At 42.2% G+C, this 25,174-nt stretch overlaps 1 protein-coding gene across 3 annotated transcripts in view; it reads right to left on the bottom strand.

Annotated features, from left to right (window-relative positions):
• Positions 1-24,449, bottom strand: part of espn (espin) — a 34,369-nt gene extending 9,920 nt beyond the window's left edge. For 2 of the 3 annotated variants that reach the window (XM_079558596.1, XM_079558595.1), the window contains exons 1-10: positions 23,637-24,449; positions 22,605-22,798; positions 13,053-13,239; positions 11,784-11,966; positions 11,378-11,509; positions 9,804-10,059; positions 8,932-9,215; positions 5,831-5,986; positions 1,989-2,205; positions 423-479 (exon numbers count right to left, since the gene is read on the bottom strand). In XM_079558596.1, the coding sequence (XP_079414722.1) occupies positions 423-479; positions 1,989-2,205; positions 5,831-5,986; positions 8,932-9,215; positions 9,804-10,059; positions 11,378-11,509; positions 11,784-11,966; positions 13,053-13,239; positions 22,605-22,798; positions 23,637-23,936 (1,966 nt within the window). In that variant the 5' untranslated portion in view covers positions 23,937-24,449. The remainder of the gene's footprint in view (positions 1-422; positions 480-1,988; positions 2,206-5,830; positions 5,987-8,931; positions 9,216-9,803; positions 10,060-11,377; positions 11,510-11,783; positions 11,967-13,052; positions 13,240-22,604; positions 22,799-23,636) is intronic. The other variant, XM_079558597.1, reaches the window with a different exon arrangement.
• Between the last annotated feature and the right edge of the window lie 725 nt (positions 24,450-25,174).

Genomic DNA, 25,174 nt, shown 5'->3' with positions numbered 1-25,174 from the left:
CAATTAGTTTTATGACTCGCCGCCGCTGTTTACTGCTGTGGGACAATAGTCAATTTTTACTACTATTCCTTTCATTGTTTATCGCTTTCCTGTCATTTTGCAGCTAATGAACCAAAAGTAAATCTGACAATTGAGAACATGTCATCAAGGCTGTTGTAAAAGATCCCCAAAGGATAAAAAAAAAAAAACATTAACCCTTAAACCCTCTTTTAAGGTGATAAAGGAACCCCAAACCGACTTTCACTTCTATTCCTAGCTATGAATACAACTGCAATGTATTATTTGTAAGCATTATTTGTAAGCACAACTTCTACAGCCACTAGAAGCTTCTGCATCTACTTTTTTTGGCACACATATACTGACTACGGTATATGTGTACATGATATTAGTACAGCATGAGCTACACTTAAGCTCGTACTTACTCTTTTTTTTCTGTTTACGCTTTCCTCCCTCTGTCTGAGAGGCAGAACAATCCTCACCTTCACAGCACAGTGACAGAAGCATGAGACAAACATGACAAACATGACAAACAGACAGAGGAAGAAACGGGGAAGACACAGGCAGGCCCAGACCAAGACGAAGCAACGATGATTAGTAGTGATCAATTTTAAAGCTTAAAGGGATATTTCAGGATTTTTGACATAGGGCCTCATTTCCTAGTTACCCAGAGTGTTGTTGATTTCTGGAGATTTTTTTTTATTTTTTTTATTCATGCAGTCCATATATTTGAAGTGTTTAGCGGTGCGAGGCTAGTGCTAGGCTAGTGCATGTCTATGGTAACTAGTAGCCTGCATTAAAAACAGTCTGACCCAAGCACAGTGCACCTGAGGCAAATCACTTATAACACCAGACTACCGATATAAATGTCTGTGTTGACTGAATAATTTTAAATATAACCAATTTACATTTAAAATAACTTATATTTGAAGAGCATCAGCTTCCTGGTTGTAAGCCATGCAGCGGTGGAGTGATCTGCTAGGTTCCTGGATCTACAGTAGTTTGTTTACCTGCGGCCGGCATTACTCCACGTGGAATTCACAAAGGAGCTTTCTACAAAGCAGATATGGCAACATTTCATGATTTTGAAGAGGTTTTTAATTCAGGCTACTAGTTACTATAGACATGCGCTAGCCTAGCACTAGCCTAGCACCACTAAACTCTTCAAATATAAGGACTGCATGAATAAAAAATAAAAAACATATCTCCAGAAATCAACATCACTCTGGATAACTAGGACATGAGGCCCTATGTCAAAAATCCTGAAATATCCCTTTAATTTAACCTTTATTTGATGACACAGATGCATGGACCTCAGAAACACTGAAACGTATGTGTATACTTCAGCGTTATTTATAGTAGTGCACGTGAAATACACAATGGAATGTAGCACGGCATTGGGCCACTTAAGGAAATGGATAAACACTAAACCAGAGCTCTGAGTAATGCATCTGCTTCATCCATTTGTAATGAGTTATTTAGGAAGCCGGGGTCAGGCCCAACTCATCTTCACCAACTGGGATTACTCCATTCCCCTTTATACAGGACTGGTGCTTTCGAGGGAAAAATGACCACAGAGTCTACAGATGGAGAGAGAGAGGAGACACTGGCAAAGTCACATTTCTGAACCAAAAAAAACGTCCTGTGTGGGTGGGGAAATAGTAGCAGGTTCATCTTCTGTTGTAGTAGATTGACATTGATATGAAGCGCAGCTAAGAATTCTATGATAAGTTTTCCTTAAGATTTAAGGTGTTAAGAGACGAGAATGGAACAAACATCTCAATCTGGCCAACAAGAGGGCTTTACCCGAAGACATTGAAAGTAATATTGCTCATTTGTAACTCCAGTCACAAACTAATAATGAGAAGGTTCTACACTAACGGATTAGTAAAACGCCCCTACAGTTGTATGTGAGATTGTCATTGTCCTAGAACATGGACACTACCTATTGAGAAGAGGGTTCTGTGGTCAAAGAATTAGGAGAGGCTTACTTCCTGCTGCGGAGGATGGGCGGCGCGTGTCAGTGGCGGCAGACTCCTGGGGCAGGGGTGGAGGAGGGGGCGGTGCAGGTGCAGCGTTGTTCGGTGGGAGAGGAGGCGGTGGAGGTGGAGCGGGCGCCATCTCCTCAGCCGGGCCGTTCTCCGCGCCCTCTGCACCCTCTGTGCTCGGGGCGGTGGTGTCACTGGGCTCCTCCAGTAACACAGAGCCCTGCACCGGACGACCCAAAAACAGTCACTTTACATCATCTTTATCATTGTGTCTTTTGTTTTTTATTGGATCCTGACCAAAACCTGTAAATAGGATCATTATAGTCCAGTGCTCAGGTCTCAGAACTGGCTTCCGGAGGCTCAGAGAATAACAGCTCCATGGTCTAGCACAGTGGTTCTCAAACTTTGCAGCCCGAGTACCCACCTCAAAAGATTTTGGGGTCTTGAAATACCACTAGTGTAACAGACAAGTCTGTGTGAAAGCAAAGAATATTTGGAAATATTGGTAAAAACCTGCCACATCCCAGAGTCAGGACTAAACATGGCTGCCTCTCAGTTTTACACAACTAAATCTGGAATAGTCTTCATGAAGATGGGAGACACAATCAACTCTTAACAATCCCCAGAACCCAGAAAGTCTTCCATCAAGTTTACAAAATATATCGTCTTGAATTCTGAATCCTCCTTTGAGTAGTTTGATAGACTTTGATTGATTTTTTTATAGACTTTTTGACTAATTATACTTATACTTGTTGCATGGTATTAATGACTGTTTTAGTGCAATATATTTTGTGTATATTTTCTTTTAAGCTAAATTATCTGCAGCAGTACAGGGTTAGGTAAGAACATACAAAAGAGAAGCAACAGAGACCTTTTGCTTGAGAAATACATGTTTGAAGACCATACATATAATACGTATAACAAAATGATAACACTGCAATCCCTAAATTTAAGCCAGGGGAATGTCTAAGGGGTGACCAGGAATAGATTAGGCCACCCTCAAAATCTCGCACAATATGCGCCATCGCAGCAGCATAAGGGTCAAATCCATCTATGACCAAACAAGAAATAGTAAATTAGTAAATGATCTCAAATCCATGCAAATGAATCAAAATGCCTTTAAGTGCCACCACTGGGCCAACTCAGTGCTAAAAGTCTGAACCCTCCCCTGCCGTAAGCTGCACTTACAAAATCAGACCCGACTGTGAAGGCATCTGCTGAGGTGCCTGTTGCTCTGTGGAAGTATTCAATTCACTGTGACAGATGTAAGCAGCCTTGTGTCGAGTGCCCACCCTCTTCCCCCGCTGCGTTTAATCAACTCTCAAAGACACACTGCCACGTCGCTAATAACACGGCTAATATGTCCTAATCTCTGGGGAAAACTTCAAGGGGGGGATATAGAGGAAGACACCATCTGCCGTTGCAAGTGATAGCCCCTTACCCCTCCCTTTTTCGCATGCGTCCGGCACACTCTCGGCACGTGCCATAACTGAATTAATAGGCCGTGACAGTGCGCGCCCACCACGCCCAGTGCTTTGTTCCCGGAGCGCGTGCTGCTCATTGTTTGCCCCTCTGCGGTTCTTGCCCCCCGGGGAGTAAAGGGGGGGCCCCAGTCCAGATGGGTCCTGGCCGCACGTGCCGATTTGGGCCGTGATTAGCCTGTACATCTGTCGGGACGCCTCTGAGACCAGCACTGGCCCCACTGCGGCTCTAATTGGCTCAATGTGGATTATGTCCCGTGTCGCCCTCGCACCCCCCCTGCTGACATGTTTTTTACTGATAAGAACAAGTCCCCAGAGATGCTGGCACAAACAGGCTGTCCGTTCAGTGTGTAGCTATGTAAGCAGCAAAACAAGGCATCATAATATCATCATTTTATACCATGGTCTGGGTGAATACTCATTCTGATTGGCTGGTGGGTGTTGGTTAAAAAGCGATATATACACATAGTATACAACAGGTCACTCCACTGTAGCCATTTCCATAGAAACAATAAACAATTGAGCTGGAACTAGCATCAGGTAAAAGCAAACAGGCCCCAATGAACAGTTTCAGTTTGTGGGACCATGGTATAAGCGGGATAATGCACTCCGAGGTGTCCATTGGACTTGCGTCGGACGCTTCACGCCACCGTGTCGTCCAGTTATTTCTGATAATGGACACATCGTCATGCATTATCCCTTACTTACATTGAACTCAACATGGGTTTCAATCATAGGACCTTTGCCTGTTATGGGTGACGTTTTCGAAAATTTCAATCAATATTTAAAGGGATTATATATAATGACAAATGTTAAAATCCTGTATTTTCCTCCCCTACATGTTCCAGCAATGTCCTAAGGTGTAGAGACCTATTCACCACAACTGCCTCTAAAATCCTGCACTGTCACTCAAAAAGTTGTTACTTCGGGTCCGAATTGGCATCATGCACGAGCTTAATATAGAAGGTGCAGTTACACGTATGACCTGAGATGGCAGTAGTGAGTATAAAATGGCCAACTTGCATGTAGGCCCTTTAATTTGGTTGGGGCCTAATATAATTGATTTTCTAAATTGCAATAACTTCCTAATTTTAGCAGCACACGCCAATTTATAGCATTTTGCACTTTTCTCATCATTAGAAATCATTCATCTCCTCCATAAATGAGCGTAAATTTAATCTTTATGAGGCACAAAAATCTAACCTGCATGTTCTTTTTGCACCACTTTAGCACATGCTACCAATTTGCGCTTAGTAAATCAGTCCCTAAAAGTAGTCAGGGATTGTTTAATCAATAACAGATGGAAAATGCTTTGAAATTAAGGTGAATATGTACCATACTCTATAAACAAATGAAACTATCATTTACTGACTCCTTGTGGCTGTGTTGAGGCAGTAACAAGGTTTCAGTGCACACAACAAAGGTCTAAAAACAAACACCAAATATTATAAATTACAAAAGAGACAAATCCAGCACTTCAATTGAAATAAGAAAACAGGCAGAGATTCACTTCTGAAGAATGCTCTCAACTTCTCAATGGGGCTGATCATCATTTGGTGGAGCTATTTAATCATAATTTTAGTTGTATGTTGTTTGACCAGCCGTCCGTGCAATTTACGAAGTCACACAAGGAGTGAGCACAGTCAATTGAGAACATGTAAATGAGATAATACTTTGCATCAGGTGGCACACAAAAGCTCGCCCGGGATGTGTGTGTGTATGTAGCTTGCGCGAAGGACAGCAGAAGACATAGGCAAATGCTGAAGACTGACCGGACAGATACCTCAAACTGTCACACACAGAACCTTACAGTGACCTTATAAGGAGCTTCTGCTTCACTGCCCTATTATGTGACCATGAGGGCATCAGCAGGGCAACATGGCACAAAGGAAGCCTGTTACCCTAAATATTAGCAGATCACCAACCAGTCACCAAGTATCACAAGGTGTAAACGATAATGGAATAAACACATCAAATTAATATAATATCCCTCAGTGGGTCAGTGCTCGTAACGTAGCAATATGAACCATCGATTCATGTGCAGATTAGCTAATAGAAACTAAAATATAATGCATATTTGTTTACATAAATGGAATGTGTTTCAGAGTCAGTATAATAGATTTGTAGATTTATAGTTCACATTCAAATGTTCTGCTCTCAACTACGTTTTAATTTGCATTTTTATATCGTTCTATGTGGGCACATCTGAATACATAAATCTGTATCGTTTGATTGTTGTCTGCCATTTTGTTTCTCAGGGAGCCCTGAAACTAACTCTGTCGAGGGTGTAGCAAATCCAAGGAACCTGAGTTTAATGAATGAAAAGACTGGGATTATGTAGGTAGTGTAATCTGAATCCTGTACCTCCTCGTTGGGGGCCATCTCTCTGCCTCCACGGGGCTCGGCCGTGTCGCCCAGACTCTTGTAATAGTCCCCAGTGCTGGGCTGTTTGCTGAAGCTCCTCGATCTCCGGTTTGAATCCACACGCCGTAGTTTATCGTGGCCTTCTCCGACTGTAAGCTAAGGACAAAAGCAGAAAAATAAGATTTTAAATGACTGGTTTAATTACATGTATTGACCACTGGCAGAAAAGCAATATTTAATTGTTTTGGTGATTTACAAGAAAATCATTCATAAATTGAAACAAAGGGTCATTTGTGGGCCAGTTCTGCAGATTATCCACATTGTGTGACCGGAGTTAATGCGGCTTTACTATTTGTATGATACAAAATGGCCACTGTTGTGCTTTAAAATGAACAAATGTGTGTCAGTTTGAGATGACCCACTGTTAAGGAGACCCTTTAGCTCTGGGGTCAGTCGGTCGGACACTCTTACTTTCCTATGACGCATGTGTGTGTGGGCTCTGAATGCACCACAGAGTCACACTTTGCGTGTGATCCTTAAAAGTAATCTGTGGTACATTTTCTTAATGCAACAACAATTTGCATTTTCACAAATGAAAGGTGTTTTTGCTTTTGAATCAACCTAGTCTACAGTACATATAAGACCCAGGTCTACATGTTAGCAACAATGGCAGGACTTAAAGCCACTTTGCCTTTCAAATCCGCCTCAAACGTCCTTCATTTCCTTATTTACATCTCTACAATATGTTTTCGTCACGAAATGTCAAACCGATGCACGAGCTGGAAATCATCAAGCATTGACCCCTGGCCCCTGGCTTTGTGGTGTCATGTTGGAGTTAAGATAAGCCTTGTATGGCTTTGTTGACTCTTGTCCCTGTGTGGAGCTCTCATCGGGTGGAAGTGTAACGTGAGCAGGGAAGAGCTACAGATGGTTTGATTGTCGTGCTCCGGGGAGGTGGCAAAACAATGACAAAAACGTTCAATGCCTTTCAGCCCCCCCTCCATTCATCACTTAGGCAAATATACTACACCTTTCAGCCTGTTAGCATATGGTCATTGTTGTTGCAATGTATTTGCTTTACAGTCTGATTATTTTGTATGAACTATCAAAGCTGGACAGACAGGAGTGCCACGGCGCTGGTTGCAACAATTGCATGTGGTCTCCACCAGTGGTTCTCAAATGGTGGGTCAGGACACAAAAGTGGGTCGCGGAACCGTTTTCAGAGGGTCATGGGCCTTTCAGAGAACATTGCCTTGAATATTTATCTACTAAAGAAGTATAGAGACTGAGCAAATGAATGTTAATGGGTTGTTTTGATCATATCTTCATGGGCTTGTTTAAAGCAATAATATGTGGGGAAAATACTGTATTTCACATTGTATATAACAAATTAAATTCTTTAGTTGGATCACGGCTTGTCATCCTTGGATTATGGTGGGTGCTGACACCATAACAGTTGAGAACCACTGGTCTACGCTATGAATCAGTGAAAAGCTGCTTCCATTTGAAACCAGAGAGACACATCAATCCAGAATAAAACATCTTACAAACCAATAAGGCCACTGAAGAAGAAAGCAGCGCCCGGACACCTCAATAACAAAAACATCTTAGAGCTTCTTCGTCCAATCCAAACGCATTTCATGATAACTATTAACCCCTTACCTGGCCAGCGGCGATCTTCGCATGTACCCTCAGTAGCAGCTCATCCACAGAGCTCCACAGAAAGTAGCTGTCATCAGATCCAGCGTCCACGCAGCACTACACCTGTCACTCTACCTGCCCTCTCATTTTACTCTGGCCTCATCAGTTACCTCTGTTCAGCCGCACCAGGCACAGTGATGTCACCTCCACCCACACTCGGCCACTCCCCGCCTCCTATGCAAAGCGCCAAGACCACTTCGCCACCACAGACAACGCTCTCTCACTCTTTCTATGGCGGAAATACGAGAAATACTAAAAAGACCCATATTTTGCATTTTGGTTTGTTTTGGACACTAGCATTTCCGGGATAGTTTGTTTGTGCAAATGTTCTTGAAAGCGGAAATCACAAGCAAACACTACAACAGAACTAAGAGATTTATGAACTGACATAATGACATTCATCTATCCCTTGTAGTAGGGGATGCTACTTCATTGGATCTTTTCAGTTGCTTCGGCACACAGGAGAGAGTGTTTTTTTCCGGAATATAGGTTGCACACACATCTTTATTGTATGTGTGCTCTGAGCAGAGGCTTTTTGTTGAATAGTTAATGAGGGCTCGCCCAGGGCCCGTCACCTGGATGCAGGGAAGAGAAAAGGGGCGGCACTAATTAAAAAGTATCCCCCACATGGCCGACGGAGCATGCGCGCTGTTCATGAGCACTATCCTGGAGGGAACCTATAGCAACCTGACACGAGCTGTGTGGGTTGACTTTGCATAAAAGACCAAGACAGTGCAAACACAGCCCCTTGAACAAACTGACTATACATGGACTCTGTGGATAGAACTATTACCGGTGCCTCATATAGCTGTAAAGGCTTGTATCACAAAAACTTTAATTTATGATATAAACACGACCCTAACAAAATTGTATGGTAACACATTTTACTCTCAGTTGTTATTTACATATGATTTTGAGACTTTAGTGATCTGATATGCCACTACCAATGGTCAGTCATGTGTATCTTGTTCTTTGAGACAAGCAAAGAAACAGGTAAATACTTCATGAGGTGAAAGTGATCTCGGAGGCTGATTATCTTGTTCGTAATTAAAGTCTTCAGTAAGCGAGCCTCATTGGGTTGATATGAATTCTGCGAGCCAGCTTTTCATGTGTGCACCTTTTACACTGTCTCCGTGTTTTGAAGCCTCGGTGAACAATCCTCTTTAATTAGTGGAATTATCATCAAACCCGTTTCCCTGTCACCGTGTTTACCAACCCGAGATTGGCCCCGTAATGAGGATCTCGTTAGCAGTAAACAATAGCATCACTGTGGGCGCTTGGACAGAACACTTTGTTACAAGCTTGCTGGTCAGACTCAAGAGCGGAGCCGATTTAAAAGACGGCCCTTTTTTTTTATCATTTCAAAACAAGCATCCTTTTAGCCAACACTATCCACTCACTTGTTTCTTGCCTCCATTGCTCTCCACGTGCCGCAGGTTGCTTTTGACTTTGAGGAACTCGGCTGAGGTTTGATCCTGTTTGGGGGCTTGCGGGGCGGGGTAGCTGGGTGGCGGTGGGGGAACAGGGGGGCCCGGCGGAGGAGGGGGCGGGGGATAGCCCGGAGGAGGAGGTGGAGGAGGAGGAGGGGGGTTTTGTGTCTCTGTCTTTTTCTGATCGGCGCCAGTGTCCGGGTTTAACATGTCCATATAGGCCTGCATGTCCGAGATGGCCGCATCGGAAGAACCTGAAACAACGAGGACACACGGTTTAAAATGAGGGAAAACAACAAACTCTGACTAGTTTCAAGCCCTCTGTCAACTGCTGTCACTTGGCTAAATACTGATGACATGTTGACCACTAGGGCGCAGCACTAGACACATTGTTTTCGAACATTCCAAACCTGTGGAAAAAGTCTCTGTGCGTTCTATCAGGCTTCAACCACATGACTAAATAAAATGACCATGACTAAAATAGCTTTAACAAAGGACAAACACAAAGGAGAACACAAACCTGAATCCAATTATCTCTAAATGAAAGTCTAAAATTTCGGATGACTTTGAGTATCGCCTGAATCAACCCACATCCCACCAGAGATATCCGTGCCATAGTTTGTGAATCCCTCTTCAGCATGCATGTCAATTACTGAAATCAACAAAAAGTTACTACTATTCTCTGGCTAAACATTGAGAGACACTAAATTATGAATCAATAAACAATATAATCAAAACACAATAGAAGCCATTTTCTGTTCATAGTCATGAATCTTTCCATCCTTTAAATCATAACATTACTTTTTTTGCTTGACTGGCCCCACAGCTTATGTGGCCTGTACCTGTGGTTGTGACCGAGTTGAGCGGAGGGGGTGGCCCGTGTGCATTGGTGAGGCTGCTCCTCTTCTCCCCCGTGCTGGACTGGCTGGAGTTGGCAGAGTCGTAGTTGGACAGAGAGCTGGAGGGGGAGCCGATGCCAAAGTGTGAGTTCTGGTTCGCCGGCGGCATCGTGGTGTTCGGAGACGACAGGCCGGAGTCTGGCTGCTTGTACTCCAGCTCTGTAGAGGGGTCCCGCGACAAGACACGGTGCTCCACACTCTGCAGGGGAGATAGTTAGTTATAGTTTATGTTCAATTATAAGATCACAAGGTCTAATGGATAAGGTGACATGTATGTCGGCCATTGTTGCTGAATAAACATTGGGAGATCACGTGAAGAAAGAAGAAGGCTTATGCACGTAGTACTCTACTTCTGTGGGTTCTGTTCACATCATGACAACGGCCTACAGCAGGTGTTTCTATCTTTATTTTGCTACATGAGCTACTTTTACATAACAAAAATGGAAGATACTTAAGCTTCAAAGACCTTTGTATCTAAAATATATCATGTAAAAATGTAGAATGTCTTTAAAGGGGCTAGATGCAAGTTTGCCATTTCATACTCACTACTGCCATCTCAGGTCATATGTGTAACTGCACCTTCTATAATAAGCACGTGCATGAGGCACTTCCGACCCGAATTAACACCTTTTTGAGTGACAGTGCAGGATTTTAGAGGCAGTTGTGGTGAACAGGTCTGAGCTCATTCTACACATTAGGACATGGGTGGAACATGTAGGGGGAGGAAAATACATAATTTTAACATTTTTAAACTCTGTATAGTCCCTTTAAAAAATGGCTACTGAGCTACAAGACGGAGACCCTTGGCGTATAGTTTACAATTGATTTGCTGACCAACAACATCATAATAGAAAGTACTTGTGTCAGTGGTTCAGAGTTCAGCATTCAGCCGCAAACCAAAAGGCTCTGACCAGTTCATGCTCTCGTTGTGTCCTTGGACATGGCACCTTCTTGCCTGTGTTTGTGTGGCTGCTTAACATTGATTGACTTTGAATGTGAAATAATTGTCTGGGAAATTAGCTGATCCACTCTTGAGAAAACATGATGAGCAATACAAGAGGAAGACTGTTCTTCAGAGCGTTTCCCTACACACACTCTGCACCTCGGTCCAAACAAGAATAGTTGCATTATAGAGATAATTACTGCACACTAATGGCAGTTATGCCAAAGGAGGCTCAGGGGACTCATGCTTTTCCCACAGCCCAGGACTCTCTTGGCAGAGGTCGCCATGGGCAGCATCACAGCACGGCCAAATGGAGGAGTTATTATTTCTTTGGCCACTGGAGGTTTGAAGCCATGGGAGACAGTTCAGCCAGTGTATCAGCCCTTTTAATTAGCCAAGAGAAACAACAAGTGTTCATTCACGCAAATGCTTTCACATGATCCAACTCTGATACAACTTTGACTCACTTTTCTTGCAAGTGTGGTAAAACAGACGTTGACTTTGCAGTGAGACACAGTCCCTATGTAAAAGCTGGACATACATGTGTTGATGTGATTAACGATGTTTGTATTACCATGTTCTCCACAGTGCGTAGATATTTGGCACTCTGGGGGTGACCATTGTACTCGGCCAGTTCTGCTGCAGTGAAGCCGTCCTGGTCCCTGATGCCGAGGTCAACCCCATTCACAACAAGGACCTGACAGCACTGAGCACACGAGCAAAGCAGAGAGACAGTGAGCAAACTGGATCAATACAATAGAATTTACTCTTATGTTTCTAAGTTGAAGTCTGATACTGAAAGCGTTCAAATGATTATGTTTTATAAATATTCAAAAGAAAAGCAATGGAAAGGGTCTGCCGTCATCGCATTGGGTAGGGTTTTCTTAAGTTTTTTTGCCACATAAAAAGAGTAAGAAATGTCACATATAAAGCAGAAATTTTCATGCACATTTTTAACCCAATTGAAATAAAAGACACACCTCCAGTTCACCATTTTCGGCTGCATCGTGTAACGGGGTCCCGCCCCAGTTGTCAGTGACGATCTCCCCTCCGTGTAGCAGCAGCCAGCTCAGCACTTTAGCATGGCCCCGACTCGCTGCAAAATGCATCGCAGTGGCTCCATCTCCATCTCTGTCAGACAGGCTGATCTCTGTAAAACTCACCTAAGGTAGAGAGAGAGATGGACGACAAAATGTTTATCACTCAGACAATATTGATTCTTTCCGACATTAGGGTTAGGGTTAGGATTAGGGTTAACAATTATTTACATCCAAATCTCAAAGTGTATTGACTGGAGAGCTTACAGCCTATATGCCAGTGTGATACTTCATTTGAGACCTTCTAGTTTCTAAAAATATGTGTGAGACCTGTGTGAGTGAAACACAACTTACGCTACATTTGCCGTTCTTAATCTTAACCCTAATTAAATCCTGATTAACTAACCCTAAGAAGTTAAGACAATGAATATGACTCATTCATACCAATAGATGTTTCTATTGTTTTAACATCTGCATCTGTCCTTGTAACAAACTGCAACGCTAATCTCTGACTGCGTAGCCACTAACCTGTGCTGCACTGCTGCTTCATTGCCTACAGGTGTACGTGTTTACATGGTGTGGCGTGTGTTGGGGGTGAGGCGACAGACGACTCAGACGACATTGCAGCGATGTGTGGTCCGATTTCTTTCACTGAGACTGAGGCAAATGCTGAGTTAATAGGCAGATTTTATAGAGTGGTTAAATGAAAAGGGTGGGATTTATGGATTTTGTACACAAGGCAACTCAACGTGCCTGTTGAGAAATCTAAATGGGACTTTACTAGATAACAAAAAGTCAAATGATGATGAGGGCACGGGCGTAAATACCATACTATCCGCCGCTATTAGCATTTCTGTTAGGGATATACAGTAGTTCACACTTCACTTTCAGTATTAACATGAACTCATATCTTAAAATCTCATGATCCATAGAAATCTTGGGTTTTTAATATATTCTATCAACATAATATTTTGCGGTTAATAGCATTGTCTATATTTTGTATGAACCTGTCTTAAAAAATATGGTAACTGCTCAATATACATCATGACTGCAAATGAAAAATAGGCTTGTGGCTAAATCTGGCACATTAACAGACGTGAATTTAATAAGCAAGTCTCTGCCAAACGAACAAAGAAGAAGAAAAAAGTGATCAATCTAAGTGTCATCTGCAGGCGTGACATCAGCAGATTCTGCGACTTTGGCAGGACATACCAGCCAGACTATGACAGTGTTGTGGCCCATCTGAGCAGCAGCGTGAAGCGGCGTCATCCCGTCGTTGGCCCTGATGCTGGGATCTGCTCCACAGTCCTTCACCAGGTATTGGACAACCTCCAGGTGACCCTCCTGACAGGCCAGGTAGAGCGGTGTGGCACCATTTTTAGTTTGCACGTTGACAACACTGCGAAGAAAAGTCAAACCCATTAAGCACCTCTCAGTCATTTGAAGGTAAAACGTTTAACTTAAGACTTGGCCAGACATAGTGCCAGCTCAGTGTAAAACCCTGTACACAGAATTCCATACGGTATAATACTGACATACCGATATAATAACCTTTGTTTTTGGTGTGCAGTCAAGTCGTGTGTCCAAAAGCTGCAGTCTTCTTGTAGGCAGCTGTGGTTTCAATTTACATTAAAAATTCAAAGTGCATTTAAATTTGATGTAAATCACACATTGATGAATCATTGTCTGTCTTTAATTGGAAAATGTGGTTTCAACCTTTTGTACAGACTTTATATGTAATAACTTTTTAATCTAATATTTTAAATGCATTATTGTTGGGTAATCCGTGTAGAAATAATAGAATACAAAACATTAAAATAAGCCACTATATCTACTCTGAGCATCGTCAACACTGGTGATGTTCCAGTTTCCCTTTGCTTCAATGGAAAGTGGCTCAGTCTGTGTGTCCTCTTGTCCCTCATTCACAGTAGGAGGTCAGGGAGTGAACAAGCGCCTTGCAGATAAACCCCATAAGGTCAAGCTTTATTTGGATACTGACAAACGAGCAATGAGTCTCATAAGCGGATTATGCCTTGGCAGGCTGCAGCTTAGTGACAGTTTCCTCGTGGTGAGGGAGGTCTAAAGGAAGCGCGAAAACTGGGCAGGGCTTAAGAGGATAAAAAAAAAAAAAACCTAGACAAACAGCTTTTATGATTTTTATTTTCCTCATTTATGTCTGAATATGTGTATGTCCAAGAAATGGTGAAACTATGAGTCTATCATCAGATCATCCTGGACCTAACTCCTAATTCATGAACTGTATATGAGGTTAAATAACTCAATCAATGAACAAGACAGGATGGGCCTTAACACAAGTGAAACTCAGCTGCCTCCTATTGTTGAGAATTTTGAACTGGCAGATGGTCGAGGAAACCAGTGGACCTGAAGACCTGTCAGTGCGGACAAGACTTGTGAACCTACTAGCTGAATAGCCAGTTCAACTCCCAAACCCAGTGGTTCTCAACGGGTAGGTCGGGATGCAAAAGTGGGTCACGGAACCGTTTTCCATATTTATTTTAATATTTATGCACAGAAAAAGCATGGAATCACTTTTTGAGTCTGTTAAAATGACTGTTACGGGTTCGTTTTTTTTCATCATAATTTCATAAAATAAGATAAGATTAGATAGGACCTCACTGATCTCTCAATGGAGAAATTCACTTGTTGCATCAGTTCTCAACACTCAGGGGGTGCAAAATAGACAGGAAAATTTGCAATCGATTTCCCTGTTTGGCTTATTTAATGCTTATTCAGCAAAATGTGTTGAGGAATAGACAATATTTGACATTCGACAGTCGTCTTTGGGTCACGGCTTGTCATCCCAGGATGATTGTGAGTCCCAATGTCAGTCCTGTTGAGAACCACTGCCCTATAGCTGACATACATATGTTTTTATGGACTTTGCTTGCTCAACTATATCCCTATGTTCACCTTAACAACAACACTTTGTCACAACCACCAAACTGAATAAGGTCGGAAGCATTTTTAAAACCAGAGTATTTGGTATTTATGTGACTATACCATGGAGAAATGGAACAGAAGAGATGGGTCTTAGAAATACAAAAATACTTATTGTCAGGAGTTCCAGGAAGACAATCGATTTCACATGTTTCCCTTTGAAGGACAATGAAGACCTTTATTCAAGAAATGCTTACTCTTTGCTTATGCTTTGTTAGAATAGGCGAGGACTCGATTTGAATCATCAACAAGGTAACTGAGTGTTGTTACCTCTTCCACATAATCAAAATGCACGGGAAGCCCTTTGTGCTTGTCCAATCAGTAAGTGGCCAGGCAGGTAGAGTACATTATTAATCCAAACATGAAGTTGGATGTTGACTATGAGACAGAGCAATCTATGGAGGAGCATTGTCAGGCCTCTCTAGACTGAAGTGACTTGAGCACTCGTCTAAGAACTGCTTTTGAGGATCAGGTATACATTACAGCAGCTAAAGAAAGAGCCTAGCCTTGTGTGACCAAACAAGCGAGCAAACAGAACAACTAATCGCCACACGTCAACCACTCAAAAGTCAAAAAAGGCTTCCGATATTCACCACATATTTCCATTTTAGTCCCACTGTGTAATTTAGCGTGGTGATTACATTAGGCTCTTCTTCAATTAACACATAGTGATCTTCATTACTTGCAGCCTAATTGCCTTAATAGTCGTATTGTCTGACAAAAACCTCCCAATAGCTTTCCTGCCTGTAATGAATGCGCTGTAACGTAATAGCGCGCTAATTACCTTTTGGAATTAAGAAAGCTAAATTTAGAGCAGACAAAAATAGACAGGTTCACAAGTGCATAGACTAGACAAATAAGCTGACTACTCGCCAGAAGAATTTAAAACAATGATGGTGCCTAATCAGCTATTGTGGTGCTTCATGATCATAAGACACATTTAATTATATTCTCTGAAAGGCTCTATCAAATGTCCTACTGTTCACCATTCAATGAGTTTCTTTAGTCGAGCTGGGATGACTCTAAACAAAGCCCTTTAGTTTTTGAGTGGACTTTTTAATGTACTGTATTTTACCCTTAAAGGTGCATACTGTAACTTTTAATGCTGAAAATGAAGGTGCTACGCTATCCACCCATACAGCTGCTGGGTCAAATACGCACTATTACAACATTTTTCTTCCACGATAAAATATTACATAATGCACCTTTAAGCATTTTAGGAGGCATTTGTTTGTAATGTCCTTGTAGATGTAGACAGTGCACTTTGAGCTCCTTGCACATTTTTTTTTCAATGTGTTTATACTACAAATGGCAAAAAAAAAACTGAACAGGTATTTCTGCACAGAAGGCAGCCTTTATTCTACCTCTGGTCAGCTGACTATACACCACAATGGGATGAATTGCCCCTGTTGCCTCCTGGGTGCTAATTGTGTCTATGAAAAGTGCTATACAAACTAACTTTCAAATTGCACCATTTACCACCGGCCTTTATACCAAAACATGTCATTTCTGCCCTAAAAATGTGTAGCTGATATAATACAGCGATTCAGCTCAGAGCCACCTCATATTGGTTCACATTTTTAACACTAAACCTCTTATTCTCCAAAGAAGGGATTTGTACCCGGTCTGTACCAAGTATGTAGCTAATAAGATTAGTAACACAGGGAGCCTGATCTTTGGCATCATGAAAAACATACTGTGCCTTTTTCTCTACATTCTAAGTGCTATTACAAGAGGATTTTTTTTATTCATTTGCATTCATTCACATTCATTTCTGCTTATGGCCTCTAGGGTGCACAAGTTATTCAGTACTGCTTTAAAAATCAAAATAGCTACAAGATTTTAAACGAGCCTGCTCAAAACATAATCGGCCTGTCTTTAGTATAAATACTTTTTAGACGTTTAATTATTGTTGCGTTGTTTTTTAAAACTAGCCGTTAGCTCTGAGATAAGTCTCTGTCAGTGATGTTTTCTTGAACTATTCCTCATAGGGAAATAACGGAGACAGGATACGCAAGCACCGAGTTAGAATCCAAATGGAAGTCACGTGTCATTTGCCTATGGGTTAAAGACATCTCAGTGGATACGAGCTGGTGATGTCCCGCTCCCAGCAAAGTTACGAGTCAGGTCTGAGGAGATACAGCAAAAACATAATAATAATTACATAAGTGCTTGCATTTTCCTTGATATATAGCGTGAAATGTTACACAGCGTGGCTTTAAGTGTTCAGACAGACAGATTCCTGGTTCTGTGACAACCTTCTTGCAGCCATTGGGTCAGTGGTCTCTTAGTGTCAGGGCCTAATGCCAAAGGCCAGTGGTGCTAATCGGGTCACATAAGCTGCCTGTCTGAGGCCTGTCTCTGCCGGTCGTTCATTCACTTCTTTGTGTGCGCTGGTTATCAGTGGACACACAGCACTGAGCCTGACGGATCCGAGTCAAGGTTAATGGGCTGCTGAACACGCCATCAATTTACATTTGTCTCCCAGGGTTCACAGACAAAATGAGCGGGCCACAAAGAGACATGTTTGCTATTCCATTTGCAGAACCAGATAATTGTTATTATTAATTGCAGAGTATTACATCAGCGCTTTAGACCGAGGTCTGTCGCGACTATCTGTTTGCTGAGACTTGACAAAAGACGAAACAAAAAAAGCAGAACTAATGAAAAGCAGTGTAGCGTATCACAGCTATCATCGTCAAATATTAGCAGCATATTAGCAAAGAAAAACTAGCACAGAACATAACGATTACAATATTTACACACAATAGAAAGAGTGATGATTTCACCAGGACTGAACTTGAGTACAAAGTCTCTCATTTAGCAATATTTAGCCCCAAACAACTTCAGTCAAACCTTTTAATCTGTCACTCTAGGGCAGAGGTGTGCAAATTGTAAGAAAATTGCCAAGTTAATGCAGTTTGAGTGAAAAGGAGCAGAGAGACCTTTTGTTAACCGTTTACAATCACTTTACATCAGTCTGTTATTTTGTCTTTTTTTTTGGTAATACTTACAATTACCATCACGCGAGTTATGCAGTATAGCAGTATAATATTGTGCATTTTTCAAAGGGAGAAACCTGAGCAGAATTAAGTTAAAGTCAGGCCCTGGAACTCACTTCAGGTGAGTTCTCGGTGAGTTCTAGGGTGTAGTGTTACTTCTGAGTGTGTTTCGTCATTAGATCATTACTCAGAAGAAAAAACAATACTCATACTCATTTTTATGGAAATGAGTTAACTAGAAATGAGCTTTGAGAACGGCAATCTCATACTGGCTCATACTGTGCGTGCAAACAGCTAATGAGGCGGCTATTTCCCACCTCATATAAAGTTTACTACTGTTTGTTAACACTGGCGATCACACATTGTAATTGCGCTGACAATGCATGCTGAAGCCTCCAGTTAAATTATAGCGTTATGTAATAAATCTCAAAGCTACTGTATCTCTCGACATTTACTGAAAAACATCACTGGGAACTTTAAAAAACACATATTCAGTATGTCTGGTTGGAAAAATGTGGACATAAAAGCTCTTTTTTCCCCGTTTTTGACTCTGTGCATAGTTTCAAATCATAACAACGCCGCCCAAGAAGTGACTTCCTGTTTCGATCTCGCACACCAAAATAAAAGCACCATCTTATTCATTAGTTCAGCAGTTCATTAGTTCAGCGTTCTTTCTTCCTAACTATTAACAGACAAAACGCTTAAAATGTGTGTATTTAATTATAGTGTTGTAGTGTTGCAAGTACCTGCTGAACTTATCAATGAGATGAGCTGTGTGCTTTTATTTTAGCGTGCTGGATCGAAACAGGAAGTCACTTCTTGGGTGGCGTTGTTGTGATTTGAAGTTATGCACAGAGTCAATTACGCTACTCTTTTTCACTCCTTCAATCGTTAAGGGGGGATGAAAGACCGAGAGCTCATCATCTCACCCGAAACCCCAAAACAGCAATTGTCACATCATTCGCTTTCAGTTGTCACCTTTGCTTGTTTGATACAGTTTATTTCACTCCATTTTGACGTTGCAGTCCTGGTGAGTGAATGTGACAAAAGCTTTATGAATTTTTTAATGATTTAATGAAAAATGATTGCCTTTAACTATTGATCTTTATCTTTTTAGGAAATTTCATATTAGGTTTTATGTCAACACTAACACTCAGACAGGTGCTCGATATTTCATAGTATTTTCATTGAGTACTTTTAAACTTTTAAATGTTACAAGTTATCATTTTGAGTCACTACTGTTTACTCCTACTTGAGTGAATTAATTTGACCTCTTAACCCCCGCCTAAACCGAGCACGTGTTCTCCAGTTTGGCATTACCCAAATCTAAAAGCATCTTGAAAAATGTGTCAAATGAGCAACAAAAATTAGCCAACAAAAAGACAAAAATGCAAAAAAAAGAAGCCAAAAAATAGCAACAGAAAAGTGACGAAAAAGTACGTGTGACAAAAACAAAATAAAAAAAGCCACAAAACGGCAACAGAAAAAACAAACAAAAAACACCACACAAAGCAATTTAGGAAATGCTGAACTGGAGAAAATACAGTTGGTTAAGGCGGGGGTTAAGAGGTTAAAGTACTGTAAGGTTGCTCTCCACAAAAAAAAAAAAACATATCCCTTAAAAAAACAATGGCACAGGCAGCTCTCCATTCAAATCGGTTGTTCCCCTCATTATCTTATCTGCAGTTGGCGCTACCGTGCGTCGCTGTGGAGACGGGAGTAAACAGCAGCGGTGGGAGGAGCCGCGGAGGACGGTGAATGGGCCTCGGCTATCAACAAGGCGCTGGGTCTGTGAAGCTCATTAAACTTTCAGGAGAAACGCGCCTGACTGCAGCAAAGGCAAAATAAAGGAGCTAACAAGCAGCTAAACATGTATGTTCATGAAAACGCTGTTCAGATACCATGAGATAATACAAACTGCTCATCCTGTCTGAGAATATTTCCACTCTCCCTCGACCAAAAGAGTTCAGAATCAGATTATATAATTTGAACGTGAAGGGGAAAATACACCATCCACCTGTGCGCAGCGAGCAACAGCCCTAGATTTACATTAGCGGAAAAGAATATAACACAGTAAACAATAGAGCACAGTAAACAATAGAGCCAGGAATAAATTAAGTCTAAAATATGACTAAACTATCAGCGAAGTAAGACAAAATTGTAAAGAAAATGATCTCTAAATTATACAAGAAGAACTTTATTTATATAGCGCCTTTCACAGACATAGTCACAAAGCGCTTTACATGAGTCAATCTTTCATTCACTCCATACTCACTGGTGTTCAATTTCCCCTGGGGGAGACTGATAGAAGTGCTGTGCCAACGGTCCCTCTGACCACCGCCATACATTCACGCACACACATCATTCATGTTTTTAGTGGTAGGGGAAACCGGAGTACCCGGAGGAAACCTACCTAAACACAGGGATAACATGCAAACTCCACACAGCCCCGTCCAGATGGGAATCGAGCCCGGACCTTCTAGCTGTGAAGCACAAGTGCTAACTGCTCCATGCTACTGTGCCGCCCAATACAATACACAACCTGCACTGGGGCACAGGAGTATAAGGAAGTCAAGGGAAACTATAGTACGTGTTTTTAGATGTAGGGGAAGCACCCGAAGGAGGGAAACACATGAAGAGGACATGCAAGTTCCAAACAGAGAGGCCCAGGGGTGAGAGTGCTAACCACTGCGCCAAAAGCACCAGCCAAAATTGAAGTGAGAAGCCACTGTATATTTGTGTAAACCACTGCACTATGCATTCTAATGATAAAGAAAAACAGGATAATGTGATGAATATGTGTTATTCAAAATAATGAGTCTCATTTAAACTAATTTAAAGGGGGGGGTATTATGCAAAATCGACGTTTTCAAGCTTCACATCATGTTATTATGTCATTCCCTCATTAAAAACATGTCTGAAGTAATCTGTAAAATCTGTAAAAACTCTGATGGCGGCCATTTTGGGATAGGTTTGCCCGAGTCCTCCTAGGAACGCCCCCACATCCTGGAGACGCCTCCGAGCTTTCGTCACCAGCCGAGTAACCAACCATTTTGAGAGAGCAATTTTATACAAGGCAGTTATTCCAATTTACTGCATTTACAGACCAACAGAAGGTTTCTTCATCATTATAGTGTGCTATAGACTGGTGCTATGTGATTAAAAAAAGCATAATACCCCCTCTTTAAAAGCTCTAATTTCATATAAGACAGCATAGAGGTCACACCTTGTTTAACAAAGTGCACGCTCTTTGGTTGGTTTGGTCAGTTCAGAATTCATCATATGTCAAAAATATTTGCTCTCATAGTGTCATAAATTTCACTTACTTTTCCCATTTATTGGCTTTGTTTTGTTTCATGCGTGACAATTGGTGCAGTGGCTCTTATCCTGACCTGCACATATACCCAGCTTGTTGTATCAGCCCTGCCTCCCCATAGAAAACCATCTGAAGGGTTTGACTTTTTTAACGACTTGTGCTCGGTGTACAATGGTCCGACTTATCTCTAAAGCCAGGGGAGCGTCTGCGTTTTACACTGCACTGATTAGCAGCACATACACTGGACAGAGGCATGAAATCATGTCTTATATGGGCTTACACAGATGCTGCTTTAAATGTGTAGCACACTTTGTTTCTTTGAACCCTCCAGTGGCACGCGCTTATGTCAACTTTATGAAAATCTCACTGAATCCTTTACGTAAGCAACATGAGCCGGCACACGCCCTGCATGAGAGACAGAAACCACACAATGAGTCTATGAGATTGACAAAGTATTAGTTTGTTTTCGAAAAAAATAATCTATAATTCATTATGTTGAACAGCATTTATCATCCTTAATGTTATTGCCCTTCAAACTGTAGAGATCTTCTCGCAATGTCAGACGTCTAAAGTATCTTTTAAAAGCGATCCAGTGGAACCTGCTTGGGTTACAAACGGCTGCTTAATGAGAAATAATGACAACAATTACGAAAAGCTTCTGCTTCTGCTTTCTTGTTAGAGCCGTCTTTCAATCACATAAGTCAGACTTTGAAATGTTTCTACGTTTTTGCTTATTTTCATCAATATTAAAGCCAGTTTTTGTACATCAATCTGTATACAGAAATGCAACAAAAACGAGGTGTACCCTTTGTAAATATCTCATTGTGCCCAAAATAAGAATTAAATATCATGAAACTCAACTGGCCACAGTGGCTATTGAGAGTAAAAGAGTTATCAGTCGAATTAGTTATCAGTGTTTAGTGGCTACTGTCGAGCCCCGATCACTTGTGGGATTTGCAGCCAGTTATAAAACTGCAATGAGGAACTTCATATAATACATTTCCAAAAAGTAAACAGGAATTGCAATGAATGTTTGGCGCCAGTCTCTGCTGTCTAATAATAAATCTTATTGTTATCAAATGCATCGATGGCAGCGTTACCCGTGTATTTATAGATAAGGCATTTCTGTTACTGGACAACAGCAGTACAACCTAAACACTGGAACCAACCAGGGACACCATGACCCCACTTCCATGGCTTCTGCTTGTCAACATAAATGACTGCTTTTGCAAATAAGACTCAAACTTAACACGTCGGTGCGAGAATAAATGTTGCCATAATGTCATTATCGCAGTGTGAGCTGAGGTGACATCCATACTGTAAGAAGCCAAGATATATCTCAATATTACTGAGGTCTTCCACCTGACTGAGAGAGACTTAGAGACGCCTAAATAAAAGCTTGACTTCGGTTTCAATCATGATTTTCCTATTTTAATCTTCTTGATGATCCATATCGTGACCCCGTTTGAGCGTGCTCCGTGGTCTTACTTTGGGCTGTGTCCCAGCAGAAGGCGGAGCGAGGGCAGGTCTCCCTTGGCAGCGGCGTAGTGCAGTGGCAGTGCCCCCGTGTCTGTGGTGGCCCCGGGGTCCCCATCCCCGCTCTTCAGCAGCCACTCCGTGATCTCGGGGTGACTGAAGCGGGCCGCCAGGTGTAGGACAGTCGCCCCGGAACTGTCTTTGCCCTGTCAACCACACAGCCCCCATCGTCATCATCATTACTGAACATTATCTGCCCCGTTAATGTAGTCGAGCCCTTGTGTTTCAAATGTAGGAGCTCCTTATCAGATCCAAGTCGCCGTGGGGCGCTTGTCACTCTTCGTGCAGCTATCAAAAGTAATGGAGACAGTAAGGACATGAACAAGCTCTTATTACAAACTTGTCTTAAATTTAGACTTACCATATCGAGTGGCTTATTGACTTGGGCTATAGACAATTCTGTAATTTATTCGTTGTAGCTGTAAGAGTTTAAGTTAAAAAATAATGCAATTCAGTTCATGTTTTGTTTAAATAGCTTGGGCAACCGTTTTTCTTTGATTTGACTTTTCTGAGTCAAAGTGAACGGTTGAACACTGTGTCAGTTCTTTGTCCCAAATGGGAATGGTGTGTTTAAAGGTGCATTCTGACAAACAACATTTTATGTCATAAGTGCATGTTGCAAAAAGGCCTGTTACATGAACATCTACTGTTATTACTGCATATACAGTAGTATTTCCACACTTATCCCTATTGAACTACTTTTGTCAAAATAGGCTTATGGGTCTCTTTAAACATGCACTTCCTTCATCACTTGACACGTGGTTCAAACCTCCAAATAACCCATTTTACAGTTGGCTTTATGTCATGTAGCATGCATAGGTTATATATTATTATGGTGGTTAGGCCATTTGCATAAGCTATTGGAGGTGCTGGATTAGGCCTACATGACTGTCATAAACTCGGGACACGGTGGCGCTAGGAAACAGTCGTGTCAGAGGATGGAGGATTATGGCTCCTCTGCCCCACACCTGCGAGATGACTCACCTCTGGCGGGCATCCTCCCTGGGTCAGCAGCCACTGGAGACAGGCTAAGTGTCCAGTGGCCGCCGCGTCGTGCGCAGGGCTGGCTCCGTTGTTGGCCAAAGAGTTCCCGGGCAGCCCTGCCTCCTCCACCAGGAAGCGCAGGCAGCTCAGCTTCCCAGAGCGCGCTGCGTGATGGACCGGTGTGGCCCCGAGAGAGTCTTTCACTTCGGCCGTGAGCTCTTTAGCCGCGAGGTGCGTCTTTAGCGCCTGCACGTCCCCCTGCCGCGCGGCGAACAGTGTCTTGTCGCTCTCCGCCACCATGACCCCGGGACACGGACACTTTGCTCCAAAGACTGCACTCACCGGGACGCGTGTCCCATCGCCCGGCTGTAGATTCAGATAACCGTGAGCCTATGCCAGGTGTGGGAGCTCAAGCATAAACATCTCCACGAGCCGCTTCAGTTTGTAACTTATGGCCAAGTCTTACATGTTGAAATAATTGTCCCCTCTGTTTCTCTCTCGCTCTCCCTCTCTGAAAGACCAACTACCTCTTGAGTGAAAGAACTCCTCTGAGGCTCAGTTGACGCTCCTTCACGCTTGTAAACAGCGAGATGCTTGGCGCCTGTGACGCTATTCTTCTTTAGGCAAATTAGACTTCGGTCCTCCTCTTTCGGTTTTAGTTTTAAACATTTCTCAATGGTTAAAAAAAAAAGTATTTTCAACGTATTTAGTGCTTCAGAAATATTGCTCTGACAGATGGCGACATAGGACTCAGTCTGTTAAATAATCCATGGAGGGGAGGATCACTGGGCTGCAGCAGGTTGTTGCTTTCTTGAAATCGGCTCACAGTTAAAGGGGTAGTACCGTCCCGTAGCGCGCAAGCGCCTCCCCTTTTACAGCAACCTCAAACTTGAACTTTTAACTTTATATTTTGACAGAGAGGAGGGTCCTTATAGTAGGGGGTAAGTGATTGTGAGTGTCTGAACTGCAGTGTTACATGCAGCCTCTTAATCGTTATTACTGTAGGCCAATGGTTCCCAAAGTGGGGTCCGGGCCGCCCGTGGGCCTCAGAGGCACTGCAAGGGGGCCCCCGAAGCTTTTCCATAAAGCAAGTTTATTGATCAAATGGGATTTTAAAAGGAAATGTATATGTATTTGCTAAAATGTACTGCTTTAAGACAGTTTTTGGCTCACCTATGTATCTATTCATTCTTATTTAATATGTAATTTTGGCCGTAAAATAATGAGCAATTCCTTTAAATAGAGTAAATTATTCATATTAGGGGCGGCCTGAGAGATTTTCAAATTGATGAGGGGCCGTGACGTCCCGGACTTTGGGAATGGCTGCTGTAGGCTTTTGAGCTGTGTAGGCTCTCAGTCGTACAGGAGTTGTCCATCTTCAATGAAGGTTCTTGAGTCATCTTCTGTACTCTGTAGTTGAAGTGTAGAACGTTTCACCTCTCATCCAAAAGGCTTCGTCAGCGACACAAAGTTCAAGCTCAGCCTGCAGACTAGTGAAAGTGGTCTATATCTAGTTTGTGGGCTGAGCTTAAACTTTG

Source organism: Gobius niger (assembly GCF_951799975.1).
Source record: "Gobius niger genome assembly, chromosome: 6".
NCBI lineage: Eukaryota > Metazoa > Chordata > Actinopteri > Gobiiformes > Gobiidae > Gobius > Gobius niger.
This window is presented reverse-complemented; position numbering and strand designations above follow the sequence as displayed.